Consider the following 13,908-nt stretch of genomic DNA (forward strand, 5'->3'; position numbering starts at 1 on the left):
CCTTTTCCAGTCCTGTGGCCACTGCTGAGTTTTCCAGATTTGCTGGCATATTGAGTGCAGCACTTTCACAGCATCATCTTTTAGGATTTCAAATAGCTCAACTGGAATTCCATCACCTCCACTGGCTTTGTTCGTAGTGATGCTTTCTAAGGCCCACTTGACTTCACATTCCAGGATGTCTGGCTCTAGGGGAGTGATCACACCATCGTGATTATCTGGGTCATGAAGATCTTTATCATATAGTTCTTCCGTGTATTCTTGCCACTTCTTCTTAATATCTTCTGCTTCTGTTAGGTCCATACCATTTCTGTCCTTTGTTGTGCTCATCTTTGCGTGAAATGTTCCCTTGGTATCTCTCATTTTCTTGAAGAGATCTCTAGTCTTTCCCATGCTATTGTTTTCCTCTATTTCTTTGCATTGATTGCTGAGGAAGTCTTTCCTATAATTGGGGTATAATCAAGCTATATCCCAATACAAAATAAAAAGTTGGAAAAAAAAAAGAGAAAATCCTGGTTTTGCTTCATGGCATATAGCTCTCTCCCACTTCTTATATGATTTTCCTTAAGTCCTCTGCCAGCAGCTACTGTCTACCGTCCTTGGTCAGCACTTCATCCGAGACAATTATATCTACCAATCCCCCTTACTTGTGTGAATGTGCATACCATCCTTCCCCAATTAGACTGGAAGTTGAGTCATTCTCTGAAGAGGTGGTTTCCACAAATGACCAGTCTGCAGGACAGTGCCAACTGGCTGCAAAAGAATCTCCCCTGAGAACTTACTAAAACGCAGAGATTTGGACTGTGTGGAAGGAGATGATCTCATAAATTTGGGTGTCAACAGGTAGAGAGCACAGATATTACATGACAACATGGGTAGAACTCTGGAAACAGCAAGTTTAAGAAACTCCTAGTTAATTTTTAAAAAATTTTTATTTTTGGCTGTGCTGGGTCTTTGTTGCTGTGCAGGCTTGTCTCTAGCTTCGGAGAGGAGGGCTACACTCTAGTTGCAGGGCATGGGCTTCTCATTGCCGGGGCTTCTCTTGTTGCAGAGTACGGGCTCTAGGGCATGTGGCATTTGGGCTCTAGAGCACAGGCTCAGTAATCGTGGTGCATGGACTTAGTTGCTCTGCCACATGTGGGATCTTCCTAGACCAGGGATCAAACCCCTGTCTCTTGAAGTGGCAGGGGGATTCTTTAGCACTGAGCCACCAGGGAAGCCCAACTCCTAGTTGATTTTGATGATGCTCTTGAATTGACCGGTTGGGAACAGCTGCCCCTTAGACAACCGAGCACAGAGCTCTGTACCTAGAATCCACTCCTATGTCGTATGCTTCTTGACTGGTAATGAATTTGATCGAAGTATTAGTTATGGTATACCTGAGTTCTGCTGCTCTAAATGGGGAAAGAATACTGTGATTTGGGTACTCAATAGGTGTCAGAGCCTGTGCCTATTAACATTCATTATTTATTTCTTCTAATAACATTTTGAAGTGGTATTCTCATTGGGCATGAGAAATCTGAGGTGTGAAGGACTTGTTTTAGGACTTACTGTTATAGGACATGGAACTCTGCTCAAGGTTATGTGGCAGCCTGGATGAGAGGAGAGTTTGGAGGAGAATCAGTTTAGTTCAGTCGCTCAGTCGTGTCTGACTCTTTTCGACCCCATGGACTGCAGCACGCCAGGCTTCCCTGTCCATTACCAACTCCTGAAGTTTGCTCAAACTCATGTCCACTGAGTTGGTGATGCCATCCAACTATCTCATCCTCTGTCGCCCCTTCTCCTCCTGCCTTCAATCTTTCTCAGCATCAGGGTCTCTTCTAATGAGTTGGCTCTTTGCATCAGGTGGTCAAAGTACTGGAGCTTCAGCTTCAGCATCAGTCCTTCCAATGAATATTCAGGGTTGATTTCATTTAGGATTGACTGGTTTGATCTTCTTGCAATCCAAGGGATTCTCAAGAGTCTTCTCCAACACCACAGTTCAAAGGCATCAATTCTTCGGCATTCAGCCTTCTTTATGGTCCAACTCTCACATCCATACGTGACTACTGGAAAAACCATAGCTTTGACTTAGTTGTCAAAGTACTGTCTCTGCTTTTTAATATGCTCTCTAGGTTTGTTATAGCTTTTCTTCCAAGGAGCAAGTGTCTTTTAATTTCATGGCTGCAGTCACCATCTGCAGTGATTTTGGAGCCCAAGAAAATAAAGTCTGTCACTGTTTCCATTGTTTCCTTATCTATTTGCCATCAAGTGAGGGGACTGGATGCCATGATCTCTGTTTTCTGAATGTTGACTTTTAAGCCAGGTTTTTCACTCTCCTCTTTCACTTTCATCAAGAGGCTCTTTAGTTCCTCTTCACTTTCTGCCATAAGGGTGGTGTCATCTGCATATCTGAGGTTACTGATATTTCTCCCTGCAATCTCGATTCCATCTTGTGCTGGATGTCTGGCATTTCGCATGATGTACTCTGCATAGAAGTTAAATAAGCAAAGTGACACTATACAGCCTTGACATACTTGTTTGCCAATTTGGAACCAGTCCGTTGGAGAATGGATACATGTATATGTGTGGCTGAGTCCCTCTTCTGCCGACCTGAAACCATCACAACATTGTTAATTGGCTGTACTCCAATATAAAAGTTAAAAAAATAAAAAAGAATAAAAGAGAGAAGACATACACACACTTGGAATGAAAAAACAAAAATTAAGAACTTGTTTTAGTGCACAGCTGTAATATGGCAAGAGGCAGAATCTGACCCTGATAATGGACTCCAAGCCTTTCTACTTACCAGAGGGCAAAAAACTGGTGGCTAGTATCTGGCTTGCAAATAACTTTTACTGAGACAGTACGATGTTTAAAAATTAACAAAACAAAACAAAGCCCTGCCAACATTTCTAAATTGAATGTTCTGTATAAATACCTGGATTTCTGGCTTCTCTTTGGGGTGGAAGAGGTTTGGTAACACTGGGGCCCGCATTCCTGCACGGCAACAATCAAATGCAGCTTTCAGATGGGATGGGTGCCCTAGAACTCATCAGTCCTCACTGTTCCCCATTATCCATGGTGGGACCAGCTTCTCTGACACTCTGCTCCCAACCTAGCCCCTGTGGGCCTCTGAATGTGCAACTACTGTGCTATTTATTACCTTGCTTTCCACTGCTACGAAATCTAAAGGCAGCGTTCTTTTTGTTTTTTAAAGATTTATTTTTGGCTGCCCTGTATCTTCATTGCTGCTTGAGGGCTTTCTCTAGTTGAGGTGAGCAGGGGCTATTCTTCACTGAGGTGCACAGGCTTCTCACTGTGGTGCCTTCTCTTGTTGTGGAGCATGAGATCTAGGCACGAGGGCTTAGTTGCTCCGAAGCACGTGAGATCTTCCCGAACCAGGGATCAAACCCATGTCCCCTGCCTTGGCAGGTGGATTCTTAACCACTAGACCACTAGGGAAGCTTGGCAGCCTCTTTTTATTGCACCGTCTTGTATGGGTCTCTCATCACAGTGGTAGGTACATTTCTGACCTCGTGATTTCACTACTAAGGAACCTACCTGGTGATATGTCATCGAGGAAAGCTGGGATCTTTTTTCCCTAAGCTGTATGTTCTGGCTCCAGCCTAGTAAAATTCTTATTTAACCTTTAAAACAGTTAGGGAAAATATGCCAACTCTTCTACTTGCTCCTGTTCAATGGTATATACAATGAAGTGAGCAATGCCACCAAGTGGAAAAAAGATTCCATGTTGAATTGCCTTAGCCAGAGAGGCTAGGAGGCTGATGACCACTCTCAATTTACAGGGCCATTCAGGAACTAGAAGTGAAACACCCGCCCATCTTTCTATGCTGTTCCTTTCCAAAGTTGTCTCTTATTCTTTTTTCATTAAAACATTATTTTACATATTACTGACTTCCTGTGTGCCAGGAACAATGTTTGAGATACAAGGATGAAGATATTCAAGGCGGTCATTTAAAAAGCCAGAGACACAGACTGCACTTTAGAAGTGGTGCTTTGTTTTGGATCCTTTTTCTGTTTGTTCGTTTCCTTACACAAGCTTCTACTGCTGCTGATTCAACATGTTTCATTCTATACATTTTTAATGTCTATTCCTGTTCTGGAGAATGTGAGCAGAGAGAGGTTAAATTCTTTGAGTGCCAGTGTAATAAGCGAATACATAAATCTCCTTGTCAAATAGGACTGAATCTCACAGGGGTAGGATTTCACATTCACTGAGCACTTACCAAGAAACTGTGTCAGGCATTTGTATACCTCACTTCCTAAAAATGAGCCCAAGAGGCAGGTATTCTGATTTTAAAGGTAAATAAACCAGACTGAATGTGAAGGTCCCATAACTTTAAATCTTCAACTCTTCTTAACACTGTTAATGGACTCCCTGGAAACCTCTCAGAACGACAACCTAGGATATATCCCTGGTTTCTCAGCGTCCCCTAGAAACTAAGGATCATCTCCAGGCATTGTGTAAGAAGTGCACCTCTTCTTCACCTTATTCCTTAACCTGCATGAAAACTATTGCAAAAACTTCTTCTTCAATTCTCAGTTTCAAATCAGCAAGCTACTCTTCTGAACCCTTTCAATGCCTTCCAAACAATTTCTTAACAGGGATGTGAAGCAAATTTATCTGGTCGCTGCAAGTACCTTGTTCTACATTCACCACACCTTCCATTCTCTCAGAGATGGAACCTCCAACTCTGTAAGGTAGGTATTCAAATAGGAGAATTAAAACAGGGTCACAGAGAGGAAGGCTAAAGAATTTGACATTTTTGTGTTTACTTGTATAGAGGAAAAAGAGCACATAGATGCATCCACAGTATTTAATTTGTTTGGATAATAGTTACAGAGAAACAGGTACACTCCATATACAATTACCAATACTTTTTTATACAGTTCATATTTCAGTACATCAACACTATTTTATTTACACTCTATTTATGTACATTAACATCTTTCTAAAGTCAGTGCATTGTCAACAAGTTTTATACAGTAATTTACAAGGTGAATGTAGTTAGTTAATTTAATAAAATTTCTGCTAGTCATGAATTAAAAAAATTAATTACAACCAATATAACAAACACAGATCAAACAACATTAGTAGATTGTGCTACCTGCTTAAATAAAACATCTGTAAGGAAATTATTTAAAATCTTCCATGTTTTCATGGGACTTGTCCAGTTAGGAATGGACAGATTTTATACACTGAAAATCACGAAACTCTAAAGTCTGCATTTTGTCTGACTTCATTATATTATAGCATTTAGGCCACTCCTTCCTACTTGCAATTATAGTCTTCTTCTGAATAGGCTTTCAACTCAGCCATTTACCTTTGTAAATGCTCTGAGAACTGGTTAGTAATCGACCTTAGGTATCAAAATACAAACACTTAATTACATTGGTACCTACTATCTGTGAGGAAGGAAGGGTAATGGAATCTGACAGTTAATGAGAATCAACTTCCAGGGTCCAGGTGAATAAAAAAAGTGAAATATTTACTTGAATGTATATTTAGAAACAACACAGAAAAAAAATGCTGCCTGAAATAAATAACATTTATATTTTTGTTCCAGTCTTGAATTATTGGAGGATAAAATGAAGTGAGCAAAGAAACACAACTTTTGATGACCAGTACTATTAAAAAAAAAAAAGCAAATGGAGATGCAAACAAAAAGTTTACTTTCTAAATCCCCCAACTGCATTAAAAATACTTATACATTATCAATGTTTTGGATGTGTTTTGTTTTTAAATTTAATATGATAGGGGAAAATACCTCCATCAAGTTAATTTATAGCCCTTACAGCCATCAAATATGAACAAGTTTTGAAAAGTTCATTTGCACGTATTCTTTTTTTAAAGTGCAAAACAAAGAAACAAAGAACAAACCACCACTAACTGCAAAACACCATCTAGCTTTGTGGCCCCATTCCCTCTCAGACACTGCAGCAGTGCATGGAAGGATGGGGTCAATGTCGGCCACCACGCCCCTCCCTTCAGCAGTAGGGGGTATGTTTTTGAGGGTACTTGAAGTACCCTCAAAGCAAGCTGCCTCTATCTGGAGGGCTATTTTATTTTAGCTGGATCTCCCACAATGCTTTTTTTTTTCCTACAGGGTCTCCCAACCAAGGCCATGGGGAGAAGGCACGCGGCTCTTAAGACAGCCTCCCTTTCAGACTGATCACTTATATATGTCTCTACTACAATGACTGGTTGTGTCTCAAACACAAACACAACAACAAAAACAAAAAGCAATGAAGACATAGAAAGGATGGGAAAATGGTTTAAAAAGTAAATTGAAAAAATCTGTGTCCATGCTGAAATAATCCTTCACACGTCTTCATGATCTCGCTTTCTCCATCGTGTCAGTTGCTACAATGGAATAAAACTTCAGGAAAAAGGAGGTAGCATATCATGTCGTCCCCAGACAACACTACAATTTTTTGTTTTACTTTGACTCCAAGGAGATTCGTAGTATTCTGTTATGATTATTGGTAAACTATATTCACTACAGGGTTGTTCATATCTGGACAAGCACAATTTAGTTCTTATTTGGTCCCAGGTGGCTGGTGCCAAACCCTTTTGTTTACAGGCTAATGGTGGGCTCTGCCTGAAAGCTCTCTACCAAGGAGCTTATGTGAGACACTTCCAAACAAAATTATTACTACTGGTATGTTAACTGCTATTTTATTTAGGGTTTTTTTATTTTGTGCTTCAGGGTCACAGGATAAAATAAGTACACACTGAGCTTGCCTTTCAGAGACGCTTTTGCCAAATGTCAGCTACAGGGAGTCATCTCCCTCATCACCAGTCTACCTAGCAGCCAGAGTGGTAGCTTCACTGTAACACACAGTATTTTTTGTAATCAGACTCAAAGTCTTCGTCCATGCTGCTTGTGTCTGCCATCTTTTTGCCATCGATCTTTGGCAGAAATTGTGCATAGTCTATCCCCTGCTGCTCATAGAAAAGAATGTAGGCAGAGTCGGTGTCAATTTCATCAGGGTGAAGTTCCTGGAGGAGCAAGAAAAGTCTTTAACAAAAAAGCCAGACTTCCCTGGTGGCTCAGACGATAAATAATCTGCCTGCAATGTGGGAAATCTGGGTTAAATCCCTGGTGGGGAAGATCCCCTGGAGGAGGGAATGCAACTCACTCCAGTATTCTTGCCTGGAGAATCCCCACGGACAGAAGAGCCTGGCAGGCCCCAGTTCATGGGGTCGCAAAGAGTCGGACACAACTGAGAGACTAAGCACACAGCACACATGCTGACTGTAAATCCTCACCAGGGAAGGGAGGACCAACCCTCTTTCATGACTACAACTGACTGCTTCCAATCAGCTTAATATTTTGGCTATCTCATACCTGCCCCTAAAATAAGACCCATCATTTTCAGTGTTTGTTTTTGGGGAAATATACAGGCCATAGACAAGTCAAAAGAATGATAGAAAACAAAATAACACATCAAATTCTAATAGATCAAAAGACAAGAACTTTTTCTTATTAATCAATACCTTCTATTTTTTCACTGTTTTCATTTTCTGCTCTGCATATCACTTTTTTGGGGTGAAGGGGCATGCTGTGTGGCTTGTGGGATCTTAGTTCCCTGACCAGGGATGGAACCCAGGCCCTTGGCAGTGAAAGTGACGAGTCTCAGACACGAACTGCCAGAGAATTCCCTGCGTGTCACTAGTATTCCTTTACATTGAAGGCATTTATATACAGATTCTAATAGAAACAACTATTCTTTCCTATTCAGGAGAAAGGGCTTCCTTGGTAGCTCAGTGGTAAAGAATCTGCCTGCCAATGCAGGAGACACAGGTTTGATCCCTGGTTCAGGAATATCCCTTGGAAAAGAAAACAGCAACCCACTCCAGCTTTCTTGCCTGGAGAATCCCATGGACAGAGGAGCCTGGTGTGCTACAGTCTATGGGGTTGCAAAGAGTAGGACATGATTTAGTGACTAAACAATAATTATTCTGGAGAAAATCCATTATTTCAACAAATATCCTCTAGATCTGAGGACATTTCCGTTTTTTTTTTTTTATTAAAAGGTTGGGGACATTTACCTTACAGCTGCTGTCATTGTAACAGTACCACTTGCTATTTGGGTTTTTGGCATAAGTGACGTAATGGCCCCCGCCCAGAATTCCTGAATGGCACTGTAAGAGAGAAGAAAGTGGAGGTGTATTAGTAGTTGACAATACTCAGACCAGGGCAAGTGTCAGGATCCAATCCAAGGAAAAGTGTTTTCCTTCTTCCAAAAACAAACCAAGAAGGAAAAATGAAAATTTTAAAACTTTGAATCTTACCATTCTATTGTTGCAATTATTTTTGGAAAACAAAACTCCCTCAGAAACACACACTTGTGAACGGCTTGAGCCTGTGACTCCACTTAGAAGATTACACGACTGTTTCCCTCATTAAACTGTGAGCATCTTGGATTCTACCCAAAAGGCCAAGATATTTACTGCTAACTTAGTCTATCACCACGCTCAATGCCTAGCAAATGAGCAGGCTCTGAAAAATGATGAATAAATGAAGATGAACAAGCCAACCACTGAAAATGTAGATCATTCTAAAAATCATACAAGAAACCACTTACCGAAATTGCATATAGGTTATAAATAGGCTTAACATGAATATCTTCTCTTTGGTCATCAGTGCTGTCTTCTTCACTGTGGTTTTCAAGCTGACCATTGCTGTAGCCATTGCCACATGCCTCATGCTCATACAGGAACCCGTTGGCCAAAGCTACTCCATGGTCCTGCGGGGTGACCAGCTCAGGCTGGCTGCCCCCAAGCATGTGCGCTCGGCTCAAGGCATCAGACAGCTCACAAACGTGTCCAGCCCCGTTCTCTTTGCTGGCATCCAAGTTCTCCTTACTACTTGACAATTTGTTTTTGCTTCCGATCTGGGGTAGGCGGAGCCTCCCTTTGCTCCTCCCTAAAGTCCGAGGGCTGCTGTTAGGGCTGCTGTTTTTGCTGGAGGGACAGCTGGTTCCACTTTTTCTTGATGTAGATGGTGAACCTGTGAAAGGGAAGAAAAGATAAATCCAAATGTCACAAGTTAAACCAGCCACCAAAAGCTAACTCTGCAGTCAACTGCACAAGTGTACACAAAAAGGTAAAGACGGGCATCCTGACTGGCTAGGCTTTATTCCTATTATGTGGCCAATAAGTTACATTCTTGTCTTCCTCAATGCCAACCCTCCCAAGGCAGCAATGTTCTGAAAATGTGAAGTACAGGTAAGAATGGATTTAGAAAAAGAGCAGAAAGATGATTTAGGGCAGATTCAGTTCAAAATAATATTAGACGAAGGGGTTTGACAAATATGTATTCTTCTTTAGATTAAAAAATATCAGGACAAATTATCAAGCACTTACTCCTGCTAGGCATGACATCGGAAACTTTATTATCTCTACCTCTCACAACAATCCTGCAAAGGAGCAGGTCTCAAACAGTTCCTGACTCCCTTATATACCCTTAAAAATTTTTGAGGATCTTGAGAACTTGTGTTTTTGTGAGTTCCATTTATCAATATTTACCATATTAGAAGTTAAAACTGAGGAATTTGAAAAACACAAGACACATATATTTCATTGACAATATCACATATATGTTGGCTCTGAGTCAACCTGTGAGAGAATGAGAGTGAAAAGGCAAATACCTAGCTTTTGGGTTTTTTTTGGCTGCACCATTTGGGCTTGTGGCATCTTTAATTTCCTTACCAGGGACTGAAACTGGGGCTACAGCAGTGAAAGCACCGAGTCCTAACTATCAGACTGCCAGGGAATTCCCAAATACTTAGTATTTTTATGAAAACAGTTCTGATCTTCAGAAAGGGTCTCAGGCACCCTCTAGGGGTTTCCCCAAATTTTACTTTTGAGAACCCCTGATACAAGGAAACAAGGATGACAACTATCATTCATAATCACCAAATGCCAGGCACTATGTAAAGTGCTTTACTCTCCATTTTATTAATAATATTTATTTATTTGGCTACACTGGGTCCTGGTTACATCATGAGGGACCTTCCTTGCAGTGCCCAGGCTCAGCAGCGGAGGTGCCTGGGCTTAGTTGTCCTGCAGCAGGTGGGAGCTTAACTCTCCCACCAGGCACTGAACCCTGGACCCTTGCACTGCAAGGTGGATTCTTAACCCCTAGGCCACCAGGGAAGTCTCTACAGTGCTTAACTCTTGATGTATCAATTTCTCCCTCTGTGAACTTAGTATTATCTTCTTTTTATGAATGAGAAAAGAGATTTAGTGAGGCTGTATCTCTTGCTAAAAGTCACACAGCTCAAATGTAAATAGGTCTGAGTCCAGAAGGATCCTGGTACAACCAAGCTGTTGCTCTAGAGTGGAAGATGGAGGGAACCGTGCAGCCTAGAGGGGTCCCAGGAGCTCCCCCTGCAGAGTGAGGCTTAGGCTCCTCACCTTTAGGACTACTGACGATGTTGGCACTCAGTGAGGATGGGCTCTTACTCAGGAGCACGGCGTCTTCCCCAGTGGAGGTCTGAGCATCCGCTTTCTTCACCTCTCCTGCCGGGATCCTGGGCTCAGAGAGGTCATCCCCCTGGGGTGTGAGTGGTTTACGCTGACAGAGAGCTGGGTCCCTCGGCACCAGAAAAGCACTAGGGTCAAAACTTTCACGAGGAAATTTAACAATTTTCTGTGATTTTATCCATCGACCATTTACAAACTGAAATCGTTTGAGATGAATAATCTGGAGAAGAAAAGAAAACAGTTGCATTAACATGGTCTGAAGATACAAAATACACACTAAAAAAAAAAAAGTCTAAAACATATGTAAATGTTCCAAAAATATGTCTTTTTCCCCCAAAAGAATGTATTTTCTTATATAACCTAGTTAAGAGGCCACTGCCCTGTAGCTATGTGGCTAAAACGGTAATCCCCCTAATTTCATAATCGGTGTATATCCAAACTCTCTCCCAACTGTCTTCAACATCATAGGAGCCTCTTCTTCCATGTCCTCTGGGCTTGTGATTCACACTGACCTTTACCTCTCTCCAATATCATCCATTCACAAATACACAAGGCTAGAATACTATAGACTGAATCATTTGAAGAAAAGTGGAGGCGTTTTTAACAGATGAAAGTTACCCAGCCTCCAACAGGAAGCCTCTCCTTTCTTAACATTTCTGTTGGCTGCGATCAGGGGGTTTCACCGTTCTGAAGAGCATAAGAATCTCCCTTCTCCTTTCTGGCTTCTCTCTTTCTTTTCAAAAGCAATGAATTCCTTCAGGCTTAAACACAGTGTTATTATGCTCTCTACTGTGAGCATACTCTTGAGAGTCCCTTGGACTGCAAGGAGATCAAACTAGTCAATCCTCAAGGAAATCAGTTCTGAATATTCATTGGAAGGACTGATGCTGAAGCTGAAACTCCAATACTCTGGCCCCCTGATGTGAAGAACTGATTCAATGGAAAAGACTCTGATGCTGGGAAAGATTGAAGGTGGGAGAAGGGGACGACAGAGGATGAGATGGTTGGATGGCATCACCGACTCAATGGATGTGAGTATGAGTAAGCTCTGGGAGTTGGTGATGGACAGGGAGGCCTGGCGTGCTGCAGTCCATGGGGTCCCAAAGAGTCGAACACGACTGAGTGACTGAACTGAATTGATTGTGGGCACAGATATTTGGATGGCTACCTCTACCCTAAATGCTTAACTATTTACTGTTTACATAAAGAGAATCTCTCTCTAAGGGCCACGCTGGTGTGTGGATGTAACAAAAGTGCATCAAGCTATCAATATAACATTTACTCCTCATTATTCTTTGTGTTCAGTTGCTAAGCCATGTCTGACTCTTTGTGATTCCATGGACTGACTGTAGCCTGCCAGAGTGATTCCTCTGTCTGTGGGATTTCCCAGGCAAGAATACTGGAGTGGGTTTCCATTTCCTTCTTTAGGGGCTGTTCCCAACCCAGGGATTGAACCTGAGTCTCCTGTCTCAAAAATACAGTTTATTAATGCTGATACTTCATGATATGTGATATGTTTTATGTGATGGTCATATGAGTATAAATAAGTGTCAAAATTCATCAAACCAGTTATTTTAAATTTATGAATTTAACTCCATGTTAACTATATACCTCAATCAAAAAAATAAACCTTACCCCTTCCCACCTACCTGTTCTCAAGCCTGTCCCTATGCTCAGCTTCTCATCCCTGTGCTGTGCTTAGTCACTCAGTTGTGTCCGACTCTTTGTGACCCCATGGACTGTAGCCTGCCAGGCTCCTCTCTGTCCATGGGGATTCTCCAGGCAAGAATACTGAAGTGGGTCGCCATGCCCTCCTCCAGGGGATCTCCCTAACCCAGGGATCAAACCCAGGTCTCCAGAACTGCAGGCGGATTCTTCACCAGCTGAGCCACCAGGGAAGTCCATGAATATAGAAGTGGGTATCCTATCCCTTCTCCAGGGGATCTTCCTGACCCAGGAATTGAACTGGGGTATTGAAGTGGGTATCCTATCCCTTCTCCAGGGGATCTTCCTGACCCAGGAATTGAACTGGGGTCTCCTGCATTTTCAGGCAGATTCTTTACCAGCTGAGCTACCAGGGAAGCTATCTCTGGAGCTAGCTAATCACTGTTAGTAATTTCTTGTGCTTCCTTCCCTGGGGAGTTGTCCTTGTCTATATTTAGTCTCACAGAGTGGTAGGAAGAAGATATGAATAAAAAAATAGACACAAGGTCTGGTTATCGATATGATTTCCTCCCTTATGGAAAAAAACTTTCTTAAATGAATAGGAAGAACTGACACTTCCAACTCTTGACAATCAACAGGAGAGTCTCCTAATCCATGAATGGAGAAGGCAGAAGTACATCAAATCGGAAAGAACATATCAGCCCCAGTGTACCTGGTGCATACACATTTAATTCAGCAGTGTCTGTGCCTGTGCGACCAAGCACAGCAGCAATGGAGGCTCAGGCTCCACTGCTCTTCTATAGTCTGTAAAGCACAAGCCTCAAGCTTCCTCTCTCCCTAGAGCTTTCACCTTCTCCTGAAGTTCAACTTCACCAGGCTGTACCACTTGGGGCACTTCTTGCATGTCTCACTCAACTGCAGTTACTGGTCCATATGACTTCTCTTCCCTTGGAGGCTGTACCCTCTTTAGGATACAAAACTAGTAAATGTCTGTAGGACAATTCAAGTCTGTGTACACCAGCAAAAGTGTTTTATACATGTAAATATTGGGCTGAACTGCGTGGCTTGTGGGATCTTAGTTCCCTGACCATGGACTGAACCGCCAATGAAACTGCCGAGTCCAAAACACGGGACTGCCAGGGAATTTCCGGCAAAAGCATTATAACACAGTTGCAAGAAGGGTTATTCTCAAAAATTCTTATTTGTTCAGTTTCTTTCCTTCAAGCTAGACTGCTACTCTCTCAAGAGGTGGGGTATAACATACCAAGATTGGGGGAAGCCTCCAGAGATCTAGCTTCTTGGTTGCCAAGCAATGGGTCTTACACTTGGAGCAGTAGTACATCTCGTTCTCCCCCAGCTCCTCCTCGCTGGTGAAAGCTCGGAGACAGCTGTCCAGGTTGATGGGCTCAGCTTGTGCTCGCCGACTCTGTTCCACACTCTCGTGCTCATCTACAACCTGCAGGTGGAGGAAACAAGAGGAACGGGAGAAGGGGTAGGAGGGAGTTTAGAATGGTCACCTGCTATGCATCATCCTCTTGGTGACTCAACCTCATTTACTTTATTTTAAAATACAACCCAAACCAGCTGCTGCTGCTGCTAAGTAGCTTCAGTCATGTCCGACTCTGTGCGACCCTATAGACGGCAGCCCACCAGGCTCCCCCATCTCTGGCATTCTCCAGGCAAGAACACTGGAGTGGAGTCTGAGCAAATAGAGCATTTGCACATTTATTCTCAGGTATCACATCAAT

At 42.3% G+C, this 13,908-nt stretch overlaps 1 protein-coding gene across 11 annotated transcripts in view; it reads right to left on the reverse strand.

The window, feature by feature from the left end:
- Positions 1 to 4,803: 4,803 nt before the first annotated feature.
- Positions 4,804 to 13,908, reverse strand: part of USP32 (ubiquitin specific peptidase 32) — a 244,980-nt gene continuing 235,875 nt past the window's right edge. For all 11 annotated transcript variants that reach the window (XM_081584982.1, XM_081584979.1, XM_081584983.1 and 8 more), the window contains 5 exons: positions 13,425 to 13,616; positions 10,427 to 10,715; positions 8,593 to 9,017; positions 8,057 to 8,149; positions 4,804 to 7,003 (listed from right to left, as the gene is read on the reverse strand). In XM_081584982.1, the coding sequence (XP_081441108.1) occupies positions 6,830 to 7,003; positions 8,057 to 8,149; positions 8,593 to 9,017; positions 10,427 to 10,715; positions 13,425 to 13,616 (1,173 nt within the window). In that variant the 3' untranslated portion in view covers positions 4,804 to 6,829. The remainder of the gene's footprint in view (positions 7,004 to 8,056; positions 8,150 to 8,592; positions 9,018 to 10,426; positions 10,716 to 13,424; positions 13,617 to 13,908) is intronic.

The sequence above is a fragment of the Giraffa tippelskirchi genome, chromosome 3 (genome assembly GCF_054371585.1).
Source record: "Giraffa tippelskirchi isolate mGirTip1 chromosome 3, T2T-mGirTip1v1.2.pri, whole genome shotgun sequence".
Lineage (NCBI taxonomy): Eukaryota > Metazoa > Chordata > Mammalia > Artiodactyla > Giraffidae > Giraffa > Giraffa tippelskirchi.